At 36.5% G+C, this 15,918-nt stretch overlaps 1 protein-coding gene across 5 annotated transcripts; it reads left to right on the top strand.

Moving 5' to 3' along the window:
• Nucleotides 1–4,702: 4,702 nt before the first annotated feature.
• On the top strand, nt 4,703–9,026 carry LOC112193030 (loganic acid O-methyltransferase). 5 transcript variants are annotated; one of them, XR_002933753.2, is made up of 6 exons: nt 4,703–4,930; nt 5,111–5,170; nt 7,168–7,324; nt 7,726–8,020; nt 8,109–8,382; nt 8,474–9,026. XR_002933753.2 is itself a non-coding variant. In XM_040516518.1 (5 exons), the coding sequence occupies exons 3-5, from the start codon at nt 7,232–7,234 to the stop codon at nt 8,816–8,818; spliced, it is 1,095 nt and encodes a 364-aa protein (XP_040372452.1). In that variant the 5' UTR covers nt 4,704–4,930; nt 5,111–5,170; nt 7,206–7,231; the 3' UTR covers nt 8,819–9,026. The 5 variants fall into 5 exon arrangements, 4 of the variants coding, with proteins under 4 accessions (XP_040372452.1, XP_024188805.1, XP_024188807.1 ...); XM_040516518.1 differs by having other exon boundaries at nt 4,704–4,930; nt 7,206–7,324; nt 7,726–8,382; XM_024333037.2 differs by having other exon boundaries at nt 4,704–4,930; nt 7,726–8,382.
• Nucleotides 9,027–15,918: the final 6,892 nt, after the last annotated feature.

Genomic DNA, 15,918 nt, shown 5'->3' with positions numbered 1-15,918 from the left:
AACTCAATTATGTTGTACTTTTTATTGAAATTTTAGACGTTAGGAGTATTTGATCCCAGGATTTGACAATTTGAAATATTTTGCTTCATCAATATTGGATTTAATTATTTATGAATTATATATAATTATCTATACGTCTTGTGGGGTTTTTAGTGAATTTAATCAATTTATGTATTTTTTTTAGTTAAATGGGTCGTACTGTTAACCCTTAAATGAGTCATTTTGTCTAACACGACACGACCTATTTATTAAATGGGTTAAGCGGGTTGGAAACGGATAACCCGTTTAATAAATAGGTTGGGTTTGAGTTTAAATTTTTGACACGATTATTAAATAGGTTGGGTTTGGGTTTGTCTCTTGTGACACGATAAATACCTTGACCCGACATGAACCCAACCCGACACGACCCATTGACAACCCTATAAGCTTTTATTGGTTTTGGATCTGGAAGCCTCTATCTACACCGACAACAATCCTTTATCTACACTTGTACATATACTAAAGTTTGATCGCTTGCTTGGTATTGTTACTAAGCCGGTAACAGTAGCGGCTCGAGCTGAGCTGATTATTGAAATGATGGTTTTGTCCTTATTTTGTAAAAATTTGCATAGTTGCCAGCCATTCTGCCTGGGTATGTACAAGGTTTTAAATATCTGCGATATTTCCGATATCTCCTTTTTTCGACGGACCGATATATCTAGGAGGGTAAATATCTTATATTTTAACGTTTCTACGAAATTTCTCCGACATCGTCAAATATCCCCGATATATTAGATATTTGCGATATATCCTCGAAAAAGTGAAGATATATTTGTAAAATTTGAGGTAAAAAAAAACTCAGTAATTCTCTAAATGAAAATCTGTGTGAAGAGAGATCTCCTAAAGGCAAATCTGAGTGAGGAGAAATCCCCTCAAGGCGAATCTGGGTGAGGAGAAAAATCCCCTCAAGGCGAATCTAAGTGAGGAGAAATACCCTCAAGGTGATTTTGGGTGAGAAGTAATTCTCTAAAAGTCTAAATGCAAATCTGTGTGAGGAGAGATTGGTACTGTGTAGTCTGTGACTATGTCTATAACTCTGTATGTAGTTTGTAACTCTGTAGTTGAATAATAGAAAGAAGATAAAGCCATAAAGGTTCAATTATTCAAATGAGGCCAAATGACATTGCAGAAGGAAGTCAAGGAACCATATATGGATGACATGATGAGAAGAGAGTGTAGAGTACGGAGTATTAAATTTTGGCTATGCATCTTGAAAAAGTGAGGAATAATGAAGCTACTGTGTAGTTTGTGAGTGTATAGTCTGTAGTTGAATAGTACAAAGAAGCTAAAAGTTCAAATGCTAAAGTAACTATCGAATGGAATAGGTGAATAACATGCATAAAGAGATTCAGAGCAGGCCGCTCAATTATTCAAAAGTGGCCAAGTTCAATTATTTCAAAAGAGGTTGACTGGCTGAGTGAATTTGTAGAAGAAACAATATATTAATGAAAAACAGAGTGACTATGCATCTTGAAGAAGTGAGGAATCTATATAAGAGTTTATCATATACTTCAATTTACGCATCGAAGCAGTCTTGCAGTCGTTTTAAAGAAAAGAAGTTCTACATTTCTGGTATAAATAGTTCTTAATATTACACATTATGTTTTAGATCTAATCTGCAAGTTACAATAAATATTTACTTGTTTTATTACATTTTTATATGCTAGATTAAAAATGGCAAGCAGCGGTGGAGGTGGAAATGATTCAGCATGGAAGTACGCAGCTCCCGTCGAATGAAATCGATATGGTATAACATGTATATTTTGTTTTGCCACTTTTAAAAGTGGAGGAATTACAAGATTGAAGAGTCATTTATGGGGTTATGATCCTCACAAGAGTGTAAAGAAATGTGATAAGGTGCCACCAGAGATCAAAACAGAGGTGATAGCATGGATAAAGAGAAAAGAATCTATTAAGCAAGAAAAGGCAGCTGTTCAAGATGATATTAGAGAAAAACTCCGCAATGATTATCTTGGCAATCAAACAAGTCTGTACAATGACGACGACGACAATGATGATGATGATGGATTTCAGTATCCACCAGACATGCACCTTGCAGAACGACAAGATTATCGTGTTGCAGTAAGACGATCAACCGTAGATCGTGATAAGAACTCTCAGTTTAGTAGAAGTGCAAGATTTCAATTTCCAAAACAATCAAGAGGCAGTAGTAGCAGTCAACAACCGCAACAAGTTGATCAATCAAAAACCTATCGGTACTCATTTCCTAAGCCTCCAATAGCAATGCCATCAAAAGATAGTCGATCAAAACAAAGCACAATTAAATCATTACTAAAAGGTGGTAGAGAACTATTGGCAACAATGGTGTCCAAATACCACATATATGATGTTGTCCCTTTTAACAAAGTTGATTCTCCACATTTTAAAAACATGTTGACTACAGCTGGAAATCTAGGTAAATTATATTGTATTTACATATTTCTTCATCGACAATTATGTTAAGTAGAATTTATATAATGAATATTCCTATAAACATTATGTTAGGTCTTGGTGTAAAGGTTCCTAGCTCCTATGAAATTCAGACTTGTTACTTAGAGAATGAGTACACAGAAATGAAAAGGTATGTGGATACTCACATAGAAACCTAGAAAATATATGGATGCACTATCATGTGTGATGGATGGACTGGCCCAACCAAAATGGCTATTCTAAGTTTCATGGTGTATTCAAAAGGTTCAACTGTGTTTTTGAAGTCTGTAGATGCTTCACATATGAAAAAAATATGCTCAGTACATAGAACTATTGTTAGATGAGATTATCCAAGATGTTGGACTAGAAAATGTTGTCCAGATTGTCACTGACAATGCATCAACATTTAAAAAGGCCGGAAGGGAACTATAGAAAAAATATCAGTTGTTCTGGATCCCGTGTGCTGCCCACTGCATCGATTTGATATTTGAAGATATCGGGAAGCAAGAGACTGTTTCTGCTATCGTCAAATGGGCTCAAAGTGTAACTAACTACATCTACAATCATGGTTGGGTACTGGCTGAAATGATGAGCATCACGAAGGGAGATTTGATTCGACCGAGTAAAACTCGATTTGCGACAAATCACATTGCCATTGACAGTATCTTGAAGAAGAAATCTGATTTGAGAAAATTGTTTACAAGTAGAGCATGGAATGAGAATGTAGCGAGCAAGACCAGAGATGGCAAAAGGGTAGAAAAAAAAGTCCTCGATGGGACATTTTGGGATGGCATGGAAGCAGTCCATAAAATTTATAAGCCATTGTATGAGATTCTTCGAATTGTTGACACAAAAATTCAACCAACCATGCCCATATTATATGATATGTTTGAAAGAGTGAAACAACAAATATCACAGATAAGAAGAAAGAAATGGGTGCTTAAAATCATCAATAATCGATGGGATAACACATTAAGTCAACCATTGCATGCAGCAAATATTATTTCTCTATCTCGAAATACGTTTGTATCTTGATAATTACTTAGTTAGATGAAGATCTATACTATATAGAAAATTGCAATGCGTATTTTGGCACAAACGACTTCTTCTTTTGCGTGTGAGAGAAATTAGAGTACATTTGCTATTATTCATACCTAGCAAAGGAACCGTTTGGCATATCAGAAGTTGGAAAAGCTTGTATACTGCTACTACGACATGAAGCTGCGGCTACGAGATAAACAGGCAAAGAATAATGTGGTCAATGAAAAGAACTATATAGATCTACTTCATGTTGCAAGCGAGCCGCTTGATAATGGCATTGATCCACTTCATGATTGGATTATGCTTGCACACCTCGATGATGAAGCTGGAAGACCTCTTCCACAAGTTGTAGAAACTGCAACTAATGCTGGAATCAACGTAGAGAGAGTCTTATCTGAAAAAGTTGTTAAAAACCCAGAAGATAATTCAGATAGTGATGATGCGTGGGGTGGTACAGCAACTCTAGATAGTTCCGATAATGGTGGAGAGGGTGGAAGCGGAACAGATGGTGGAGGTGAAAGATATGAATATGGACAATCTTCTGTGGATGGAGGATTCCAATTTACCTGTGAAGGTAATTTTGATCATACGACCCAAGATGAAGACCACGGAGTGAGAACAGCTGGTTATGGTGCTCAAGAGAAGACCCGATATAGGAGGAGGACTAGAGGTGCAACTGATGATCAAAGTACCCCATCTGATATTTCTTCAATTGCCTTAAGTTCTGACTCTATCAGTTTAAGCACAGAGCGCGGTGGGATCTCAAATGAATCTCATGAAGGCAACAATCAATTTGGTTATGATGCTTATGGATATAATCAATATGGAGAAGTATATGCTTAGTCATCCAGTTGAGTTCATCCTTATTATTCCCTTATAAGGGAAACAGTCGGCAGCTCTAAAGAGATTTATAACTATCATGTTCATCACCACAATTCACACTATATGAGTTATATGTCTTGGTCTGATTATTACATTTTCGTAGACCAGCGAGCGGCTTTCAACCGCCTAGAGTCTCTTTTTGGATGTAGATGAAGTTGACATTAATATGTATTTATATGTAGTTCTAAATTTCAAATAAATTGACTTTTTTCAAAATTGATATTTTGTTACCCTGTATCCTCAATATTTCCGATATTTCTTTTTTTTCAAAATACCGATACATATAAAGATATTGATATTTAAGTCCTTGGGTACGTAAGCGTATATCGGAAGGCCTCTATCTACGATGAGAAGAAGCCTCTTTCCACACTTGTACAGCGACATCAACTCTTCCAGCTGATGCTCAGCCACCGATGAAAGCACCTGATAAAACCTTTTTTCTTTTGGGATTTTGTTGTTCGCTCAACAACGGGGGAAGAAGGAAAAGAATCAGAAGAGAGAGACGGGAAGCTCTTGCTTAAAAGAGAACAAGGGGAAGGTATTTGTGAGAATCTGATTTGTTGTTTATGTTTCTAATAATTGATTCCTCTCAAGTTGGTTTTTTGCGGTTCCTACTCTTTCATTGATATTGATGTGAAGGTTTTTCTGGGCTGGGACATCAGTGTTCTTTCTGGTGTTTGGTCTAATTATTTTGGTTCATTTTGGGTTTGATTGGCAGATTCTTTCTCTGCTATTTGAACCATCTGTAAATTCTGATGCCCCGAATCGTCACAAGCAGGTGATTTTGGTTACTTTGAATGTGAAAGTTTATTGCTTTGAAAATGTTTGATGTCTGTGGCGATCCTAATAGTACCAGTTCACATCTGTTACCATGTTCAATTTACCGTCAGCTCTGCAATTATGTCATTTGTTCAAACTGAATACATCTTTGACATTCGGAACTGGTACTATTAGGATTCCCCCTTTTTCATTATCTAACCAAATATAACAACTTGCATTACAATATATTTGAATTTAGACTATACAATATCATTTAAACAAACAAACGGAACTAACAGGAATATAGGATCAACCACTAAGAAGTTGAGTAATAATTCTATTCTAATTGTCTCTGTGGGCCAAGTTCAAGTTACTGTAAGCATATGCCAAGACTCAAAATGAAAATACATGAATATATTTAATGCAAGTTTAGAATGCGTTTGTGCAGAGTTCTTCTGTGATCAGTTACTATGTATATTCCTTACATGGTCAAGCAGTGAACAACCATGAGGAATGCTATTTGCATGCTTTAGTAAACATTGGCTTTTATAAAGACTGAAAGCATTTCCTGCTTGGTGATTTTTCTGGATGATGCTTTGCAATTTTGAATTTTATTAGCTGCTAATCAATTTCAATAACTTATATAATTTTTTGGTCTGATTCAATGAACCATTCATTATTTCTAGGTTTTCTCATTGTTTTCATTTACTAATGTTGTGATTTTGGGAAAATGCTTGAGACCTTGACACTCTATTTATGTTTGCTTTAAAATAAACCTGCAGATTGAAATACACGACTATTTTGAATTTATTTGATTTCAACAATATGCCAGAGCTCCAGCTTTGCTAAATGATTAGTGAACTTTAAATTCTTATATGCTATGATGTCTATGTGAGTTAGATCTGTGGAGATTGATTTTGGGTTGAGAAATTACTAGACGGTATCAAGTGTTTACTTTTGAAACCTGACTACTTGACTACTGTCTCCAATGTACAGAGTCTCATTATCAAGGGGGTTATAGCTCATAGGCAGTCATAGGTTTGGTTCATTTTACCTTGGAAGGCTTCCAGCTCACAATAGGTGGCTCTGATAAGTGTGGTTTGATAATGCCCTACTTGGCTTGGCCTCTTTCATTAATAATTTCACTTATATCATCAGATGTTACTATGAAAATTTTGTATGCCCTACTTTGAGTTGTAGAGCATTGAACACTGTAGGATTTGTCGATGCAAAAATAGGTTCTATATGTTACTGACCTTCTCATTCATAGTTTCTCCTTTGTTTTTTCCTTTTCATTACAAGATTGTGTGATTGATTTGCTAATAGTTGTTGCCTTGATTGGGTATTCAATCTTGGAGTTGAAATCCCACTCGAACAGATTCCAATAGTCCAAGAGGAAATAACTCAAGTGTGTAGCTAAACAATGTATTTGTAGCTTCTCAACTACTTGAATCATGATTGAATACCCAACCACCACACACAGTTGAGGTACCACTCTTAATTATACTAGTGATACTGATAACAGAGGAAGATCAAGAAAATAAATTCATCTATAATAACCTCCAACGCAGTGCCATGATGAATATTTTGTCCTCGCCTTGGTGTTGGATTGGACATTCACATCATGGACTACACACAATCAACAAGAGCTATTAGATTGCGAAACACTATCAGAGGTTTTAAAGAGCTTGGAAAAGAAGGTGCCTAACTTGAAAATTTTCTCCTATGAACGATTGGATCGGTTTAAGAGAACTGATATCTTCACTGAATGTGAAGTGAGATGTGAGACAGAGTAATCTAGAAGTTTTTTTATATCGAAGAGTAATCTAGAAGTGAAGGAGAATATTTACCATATGTGAATGATTTTGGTTTAGTTTCTTTTCTATTTTGTTTTGAATTGGTTTGCCTATTTGAATCCTTTTCTTTTCGTTTAATTTTTGTTAGTTGTTAGTACAGATAGGAAAAAAAACAATTTACAATTGTTATACAACTTGAATGCATTTATACTACCCGCAGCAAAGTGTGGGATCTCTAACTAGTACAAAGAGAGACAGAGACATAAAGGAACAGAGGAACAAAGATGGCAGCAGAGGAAACTGGTAAATGCTCTGAAGCCTATCCAATGAAAGGTGGAGATGGCCCCAGCAACTATGCCAAGAACTCCATCTACCAGGTTTTTCTTTGAACTCTAGTAACAGTAACCATTAATGGGTGCATGCAGTTCATAGTTTACTATAAGAATTACTCACCTCCTATAGTACCCTTCGCTATGCGTGGCAAACAATTGTCTTTTCAGTTGGATTTGTAGATGTAAAGCAAAAAATTGGTCTTTTTTATAAAGCTAATCCAATTTCTACAGATAGCATGGAAGAAAATCATAGTTTAAACTCTTCTCCACCATTTTTCCCTAGCTAGCAATCAAGTTTCGACTGTCTTTTAATTCTCATAGTCAACTAAGACAGACATTTGATGTAGTATTCAAACCTTAAAACCTGAACAAGGCTTTCATTTCAATTTGAATTTGGTGACTGCTGTAATCAATATAATCATTCAAGATAATACCTGCATTTCCAGAAAGGAGTAATTGATGCTGCCAAAGAACTTCTAAATAAGGCGATTGCAGAAAAGCTTGACATTGAAACATTTTCATCTGCCAACTCCTTTCACATTGCTGATTTGGGTTGCTCAGTTGGGCCCAATACATTTTTGGCGGTTGAAACTATACTTGAAGCTGTGCTATTCAAGTATCAAAGCCGAGGGCTTAATTGTCAAATCCCTGAATTTCAAGTCTTCTTTAATGATCATACCTCAAATGACTTCAACATGCTCTTCAATTCCCTCCCTCAGAATAGGCAATACTATGCTGCAGGTTTGCCTGGTTCTTTCTATGGTCGAATACTCCCCGATGCTTCTATCCACTTTTTTCACTCCTCTATTTCCCTTCATTGGCTTTCTAGAGTACCAAAAGATGTAACAGACAGCAACTCCCCTGCTTGGAATAAAGGGCGAATACATTACTTAGACTCCACAGATGAAGTAGTGAGGGCTTACGAAGCCCAATATGCCAAGGACATGGAGTGCTTTCTGCATGCCAGGGCACAAGAGACAGTACATGGAGGACTGATGGTAATTACTACTCATGGCTACCCAGCTGATACACCACCTTCTCATTCTCAGGCAAATATAATTTCTCAAATTTTAGGATCTTGCCTCATTGACATGGCTAGGAAGGTAAGCATTCAGAACTGATCAAGTACTTGCAGAATTGAGTAGACATTTTTCATCGTAGCTATACATGTGTTTTCTTACTTTAATTATGCAGGGAGTAGTCAGCGAGGAGAAAATAGATTCATTTAATGTACCTATATACTATGTGTGTCCCCGAGAACTGGAAGCTGCTATAGAACAAAATGGATGTTTTAGCATAGAGATAATGGAACACTTGCCTACTGTGATGGAACAAGATACTATTTCAAAAAATAGCAAACTCATTGCATCTCATACGAGAGCTGTCATGGAGGGACTCTTCAAGCAGCATTTTGGAGAAGAAATCTTAGATGAGCTCTTCGACTTGTTTCACATGAAAGTAAAAGAGCAGCACTCCGCATTGGAGTCAGCTGAGAAGGGAGTGAACATCCTTATTGTGCTTAAACGCAAGGCAAATTGAGTTCAACATGCTGCTTTCGATGATATGTCAGTTCAGTTCTCTTATTGTACGGCTAAGCGGCATGTAAAATTGCTGCAATATGAATTTGTAAGCCAGCCATATATAAGGAGAGAGATGATCTCCAGCACAAATGTGAGTTTCAGCTGTGACTGATGTATGCTCAAACATCTTATTAACAGTAAAATAAAGCTCATTTGGACATTTTTGCTTCTTAAAATATATTGTAGTGACTGTTTGTGATCAATTTCTTGCACATCACATTAAAACATTGTCATAAGAAGGTTTCTGAACTTTCTCATCCATGTTAATTTTGTCTAATTCTTTTATCAATAAAAAACCTCAAAATCAGTAATTACCCATCTCAATCAGTTCCATGCCTGATCAAAACAATTAGAAAATACTTTTGTTTTCTATATGGAAACCTTTTTGGATGCAATATCAAATAATTACTCACAGTATCATCATTAAAAAAAGACCAGAAATTTGTTCTTAAACTAAAACATTGGTAAGGACATTTCAGTTTACTTTACTTTTCTTAAATAATTTGCTTTGTATTTCTTTTGGTTCTAGTTTTTCGTTATTGTCAGGTAGTACAGTATTACTCCATAGATAAACAGAAGAAAATAAAAAATAAAAAAAGAGGAGAGACGGGGAGGACAGAGATGGCAGCAGAGGATACCAGTAATCTCTCTAAAGCATATCCATGGTAAAAAAAGGGGACGAGTATAATTCGGCAAGAAAACGTACATGTATTATTCGGTTTATCTTATCTAACGATACAGTCAAATATTCGGTCAAAAAAACGCGACACGGCAAATTTATAAGTTTGAATTATACATGTATAATATGGCTAGTAAAAAAAAAAAGTTCAAAAATACGGATATATAAAACACTATTTTTTTAAGAAAATAAATAATAACCTACTCTTAACTCTTGCTTTTACTTCATATCATTTCTGAAATGTGATCAAACATGAAGAAAATGATATGGCACCCAAGTATAATGTAATCAAGTCATCCACTACCTAATGACGAAGTCATGAGTTCGAGTCATCATGGGGGTAGGAGTGAAATCCTTTGATCATCTTTTAAAAAAAGGAAAAAAAATTACAATACGGCATATTGAAGTATTTTTTGTAGGATTAAATACTGTTTACTCCTTGAACTTATATCCAAAAAACACTTCAGTCCCTGTCATTTTAATTTCACACGTTTACTCCTTATACTCTCAATTTTGGACAAATAGGTCAATTCCGTTACTCTCCGTCCAAAAACTCCGTTAAATTGCTAATGTGGCAATTCTTTCACGTCAAAAAATTTATTGTACCCTCGGTTCATCTTTTTCCTTTTTCTTCATAAATTTTTTTTTCCCTGTTGTTTACCTCATCTTCTAGCGCTCTCTCTCTCTCACAAGTTTATCCCTCATCACTCTCTTCACTTACTCAATCTTCATCACTTCCTCTTCCCACAAACTCCTCTCCGCCACCCTCAGACTCAATTCCCTCAAATCCCCCAAACCCATAACCATAACTGCCGAGCTTGCCACCCTCCCCGTCTTCTCCTTCACCGGCAACAAGGTCGGCGAGACCTACCTTCTTCTTAATTTCAGTCTCCGGCCGCCGTCGCAGATCTTCGAAGTTTCTTTGACTCTTATTCTCCGCCGGCTTTTTGATAGATTTTGGGTTGAGTTTAGCGATTCCGGGATCAAATAACACGGCTTTCCTGGGGAAAGAAGGGTTTTGGGTTGCAGAGCAGTGATGTTGGTGATTGTGGTGGGGATTGGGGCGTGGATTTGGAGGAGGGTGAGTCGGGTGTGAAGAGTGGTGTGGAGGCTCTGATTTTCCGAGGAAATAGGTGAAGGATGGTGGAGGATTTTAGTGATCAGTTTGAGAAGTTGGAGAAGCCGGAGACGATGAAGTTCATTGGGGCGATGAAGAGGTGGGGGATTGACCCGAAGGATTGTCCAACATTCTTTTCGATCTGGGTTTTGCCAAGCTCGCAATTTTTCTACAACATTCTGTTTTGTATCTTGGAGTTTTTATATGTTATTGGATGTGAATTTATATAGATTATGTGAAAAGTTTGTTTCTTTGATCGAGACGGCGGTGGCGGGTCAATGGTGAGGAGGTCGTAGGTGGAGGAGGAGAGATAGATAATGTGGTGGCTCAAGGCTTCTTCAATTTGTTCTTGTTTTCCTGGCACGGACAGCTTTGATTTGGGATCAGCTAGCGCTGCTGGTGCTGAAGAAATGGCCACATGCTCAACAGAAATATAAAGCACGAGAATTGGGTATAATCGAACCCAATTTGGGAAATGTTGCTGCTGTTGCTATAATAGACTTTTTGACGTGAAAGAATTGTCACTTCAGCAATTTAACGGAGCTTTTGGACGAAGAGTAACGGAATGGACCTATTGGTCCAAAATTGAGAGTATAATGAGTAAACATGTGAAATTATAAGAACAAGGACTGAAGTATTTTTTAGGTAAAAGTTCAGAGAGTAAACAATATTTAATCTTTTTTTTAATAATATACATATTGAAGTTTTATACGCATTGTAACTAACTATTGCTTTAGTTTTTCTTTTTAAAACTTCCAAGTATTTTTACTCCATATAAAACGGATACGCGTATAAAACGTGTTTAAAAAGGTCGAACTCAATAATACGTGAAAAAAATGAGTCTACCATTTCAATACGCGGTACTAAAGTTGTTTTCAATTATATACGTACTGAAGTTTTATACGTTTAATTCTCTATATATATAAGTACTACTTGTTCTATTTAAACACAAACACGGAAATAATTGTATTCTCTTGTAGAGCACATTCTTCTATTAGAAGATTCCAAAAATGTTTCAGAACCTTATGTATCTCAGTACTTGAAGATCACTTGGCTAAAAATTATAGTGAGGTTTAGAAGATTAACTTATATTATGACATAACACTTTTCTATATGATTAAGGTAACACTGAAAAAAATTATGTGCCAAAAAGATACTTCTGTTGAAGAAAAAGTGAAGAGAAAAAATGATGTGCTAATTAAGGTAGCGTCCTTAATTAGATGCTATGTGTTTTTTCCTTTGTTAATGCAGGGGATGGATAGTGAAGAGAAGTGGATTCATTTAACATACCTAGGAAGAGTTTGTAGAAGAAAATGGATGTTTTAGCATAAAGATGATGGAAATGTTAGCCTTGCCAAAATGGAACCATTTATAATGCCCTAGTATCTGCATCTCATATTAGAGCTACCATGGAGGTAATGATCAAACAACAATTCGGAGAAAAAGTCTTAGATGAGCTCTTCGACTTAGCGATCGATCCACAGGACAACTCAAAACAATGACCCAGCCAACCTATCGAACCATTCTGATCCCAACCTAGCATCAGTCAGATCCAATGCCACCATCTCGATCTTCCAACTCGACCAACAGAGATTGAAAAAGCCTCGACCTACCGCCGGGACACCACCCCGGGTCCTCGACCTAGTGCACCATGTTCAACCATCAACAAAGCCTGTCTGATGATTGCGTCTATCGACGCATTGTCAAGGCAAGCACTTTTTTCAAGAATCCTAGCGCAGTGGCACTAGAGAGAATGTTCTTTCAAAATTTTGATTCTTATGATGTTATAGGGTCACTATAAGTACCCACGGATGAAAAAATTTATTGATTTAAAAAAGTAAAATATTTCCAAAAACTCATATGTTAAATTTGAAACGAGAGTTGAAACACAATTTTGTTAAAAAAATGAGGTGTTTTTTTAGCTATCTAGGGAATAATTAGAGAAAAGAAGATAGATTCATTTAACCTTCTTCTTCATCACTTTGCATCTTCTCAAGAATTGGAAGCTGCAATATACGGAATGGATGTTTTAGCTTAGAGGAGATGATGGAAAACTTGCCATCTAAGGACCACACTGGTGTCTCTAAGGTTAAGACTAGCCGACTGATTGGAGCTCACATTAGAGCTGCCATGGAGTGACTCATCAAGGACAAATTGGGGGAAGAGGTATTAGATGAGATCGTCGACCTGCTCGCTAAGAAAGTTGAAGAGCAATTCTCCATCTTTGAGTCAACAAAGCAAGTTGACATCCTTGTTGTGCTTAAAGTCTTAAAACACGAGGCAAATTGATTTGAACATAGTGTTCTCATATTCATCCAGTGTCAAATGACATGTATGATGTATCATGTTGTACAACAAATTAATGAAAGACAACTCATAACTAACTGTAGACACTAAAAATTTAATGAAAATAAAATTCATTAAATAATTTGGTCAACACTTGAAATTATGACCGAACAAATTTGGTCGGCATGTGGATCCCACAAATGTGCACGTGGCTGTGAGTAAGCAAAACCAAGCAGACTCAGGGAATGACACATGGTGGCATATAAAAAGCCCGACGGCAACAAATAAATTTGTTTCGACTACATCAGCTGATATTAAAGCGGATCAATCAAATTAAATCAATTAATTCCGAGTCACATCAAGTATTAAATTTCGTCGGCTAATTAGATGTCAATTTATTTTAAATTGATAATTAAGATGAAAATCAGCCATCAAATTAATTGGCTAAATTTCTTAATAGTCGTGAATAATCGATTAATTAAAGCTGATTGATTTGATTATGCTGTTAATGAAATACAATTAAAATCAGCTATCAAATTGATTGGCTAATTCCTTAATGATCGTGATTAAATCAATTAATTAAGGCTGATTGATTTGATTATGTTATTAAGGAAAATGCAATTAATTACGTGTCATCAAGGCATTCCAAATTGAGAGAGACGCCGACACTATAAATACCCTCTCTCAAATCAAGAGAATGACTTCAGTGAAAAAGAGACGAAAACACTCTCAAAATTTCGGAAGCCTCCCAAGCTTGTGAAGAACCATCAAGCTGCGAAATAGTCGGTTCCTCACCAACCTTAGCCAAAACGTTCGTCACGTGTCAACTCTCATGACCATCGTACGACTCAAGATCAAGCGTCAAGCCCTCGAGTGAAATTCATCGTCGGGGATAGAATCAGAGGATTACCAAAGATTGTAACCCGCACTTAAATTATTAATAAAATTATTATTTTTGTATATGTGTCTGTATTCTATTTGTTTTCAGATTCCCGTGTTTACACTAATAAGAATATAATAAGATATGTTCTTGTTTATTGTCATCCAGAACCTGTAGAAGGAAGAGAACAGAGCAAGCGTTTTCTGGGAGAATTCTTATTTAAACTTCTTCTCTCTTCATTTGAATAGCATGATTACAATAGACTTATATAGGCATCAAGAGCCTGACTTTAACACTTCTAACTATTATGACATTAAACAACCAAACCCCTAGCTGCCAGTGGAAAGCCAAAAAACTAATAACAGTAGTAACTGATAATCTGCAAATGAAAAGACAATAACTGACAGCAACTTTATTCTTAGGAAAACCAAGAAACAAGTTTGGTTTAATTTTCCAACAAAGCCTCCCATAAACCAAACTTGCTTTTGACACCCAACCTTGCAACATCTTCCTTGAAGACGTGTCCACCAAGAGCCTTTGTAAAAACATCAGCCATCTGATCACCTGTCTTGTAATACTTCACTTCAATAACTCCTCCATTTACCAGCTCCCTTAGCAAATGATATCGTATATGAATGTGCTTTGTCCTCCCATGAAGAACTGGATCTTTTGCAACCCAAATTATGGAACTATTGTCGCAAAACAAAGTTGTTGGAGTGCTTTTCTTATGCTGCAAACTTTCTAGAACACCTCGCAGCCAAAGAACTCGACATCCTGCATAAGCACCAGCAATATATTCTGCTTCGGTTGTAGAGAGAGCAACAATTGGTTGTTTCTTCGAACTCCATGAAATTGCCCCACTTCCAAGACTAAAAACATAACCGGAAGTACTTTTGCTGTCATCAAGACTTCCAGCTAAATCGCTGTCAGTATAGCCAACAAGATTCACTAGAACATTTGCTTGATAGAAAATACCATAGTCAATGGTTCCAATAACATAATGCATAATTCTTTTTGCAGCCTACCAATGATTAGCATATGGTTTCACCATGAATTTGCTCACCAAACTCACTGCATACATGATATCCGGCCTTGTCACTGTTAAGTACATCAAATTACCCACCAAACTCCGAAACATTGTAGAGGTCACAGAGTTTCCTTCACCATTTTTGCTTAGCTTTAAGCCTGTAATGCATGGTGTTGCTACTGGATTAGCATGCTCCATCTTGAATTTCTTAACAACCTCTTTTGCATATGGATTAGCATGCTCCATCTTGAATTTCTTAACAACCTCTTTTGCATAGCTCTCCTGGGAGATAAAAATACCTTCCTTGGATTGTTGAACTTCAATTCCAAGAAAGTGATGTAGTTCTCCCAAATCTGTCATCTCAAATTCCTTCATCATAGAGAGCTTAAACTCATTCAACATCTCCAAGCTATTTCCAGTAAAAATAAGATCATCAACATAAAGACTCTCAACCATGAAGCTTCCTTGTGAGCTGCCTTTGATGTACAGTGTGTGTTCATATGGACACTTCTGAAAACCATGCTTCTCAAAGTAAGAATTGATGTGGTTGTACCAAGCCCGTGGTGATTGTTTCAGACCATATAATGCTTTCTTGAGCTTGTAGACCTTATTTTCTTCTCCTTCCTTCACAAAACCTGGGGGTTGCTTAATGCAAACTTCTTCTTGGAGAGAGCCATTCAAGAACGCAGAATTCACATCCATTTGCAACGGCTTCCAATTATTTTGAGCAGCAAGAGAAATTACCAAGCGAATTGTGTCAAGTCTGGAAACGGGAGCAAATACTTCAGTGTAGTCTTCACCTTCTTTTTGTCTGTACCCTTTCGCTATAAGTCTAGCCTTGTGCTTGTTGATAGACCCATCTGGATTGATCTTTGTCTTATACACCCATTTTACACCAATGGGTTTCTTGTGTGATGGCAAATCTGTGAGCTCCCAAGTTTGATTTTTTTCAATAGCTTTTATTTCCTCTTCCATAGATCTCTTCCACTTTTCTTCTCTACAAGCTTCATTAAAACAAACAGGATCCTCTCCAGCAAAGAATGCAAAATAAACATCATCTGGCAAACTTA

Source organism: Rosa chinensis, chromosome 3 (assembly GCF_002994745.2).
Source record: "Rosa chinensis cultivar Old Blush chromosome 3, RchiOBHm-V2, whole genome shotgun sequence".
Lineage (NCBI taxonomy): Eukaryota > Viridiplantae > Streptophyta > Magnoliopsida > Rosales > Rosaceae > Rosa > Rosa chinensis.
Note: the sequence above shows the minus strand (reverse complement) of the source record. Positions and strands in the feature narration are given on the sequence as shown.

Bases quoted from the DNA above. Each gene is read 5' to 3' on its own strand.
- LOC112193030 (XM_024333039.2), top strand. From the start codon at position 7,232: ATGGCAGCAGAGGAAACTGGTAAATGCTCTGAAGCCTATCCAATGAAA. The intron at 7,325-7,725 runs GTTTTTCTTTGA...CTGCATTTCCAG, and splicing joins CCAAGAACTCCATCTACCAG to AAAGGAGTAATTGATGCTGC. The intron at 8,383-8,473 runs GTAAGCATTCAG...TTAATTATGCAG, and splicing joins TCATTGACATGGCTAGGAAG to GGAGTAGTCAGCGAGGAGAA.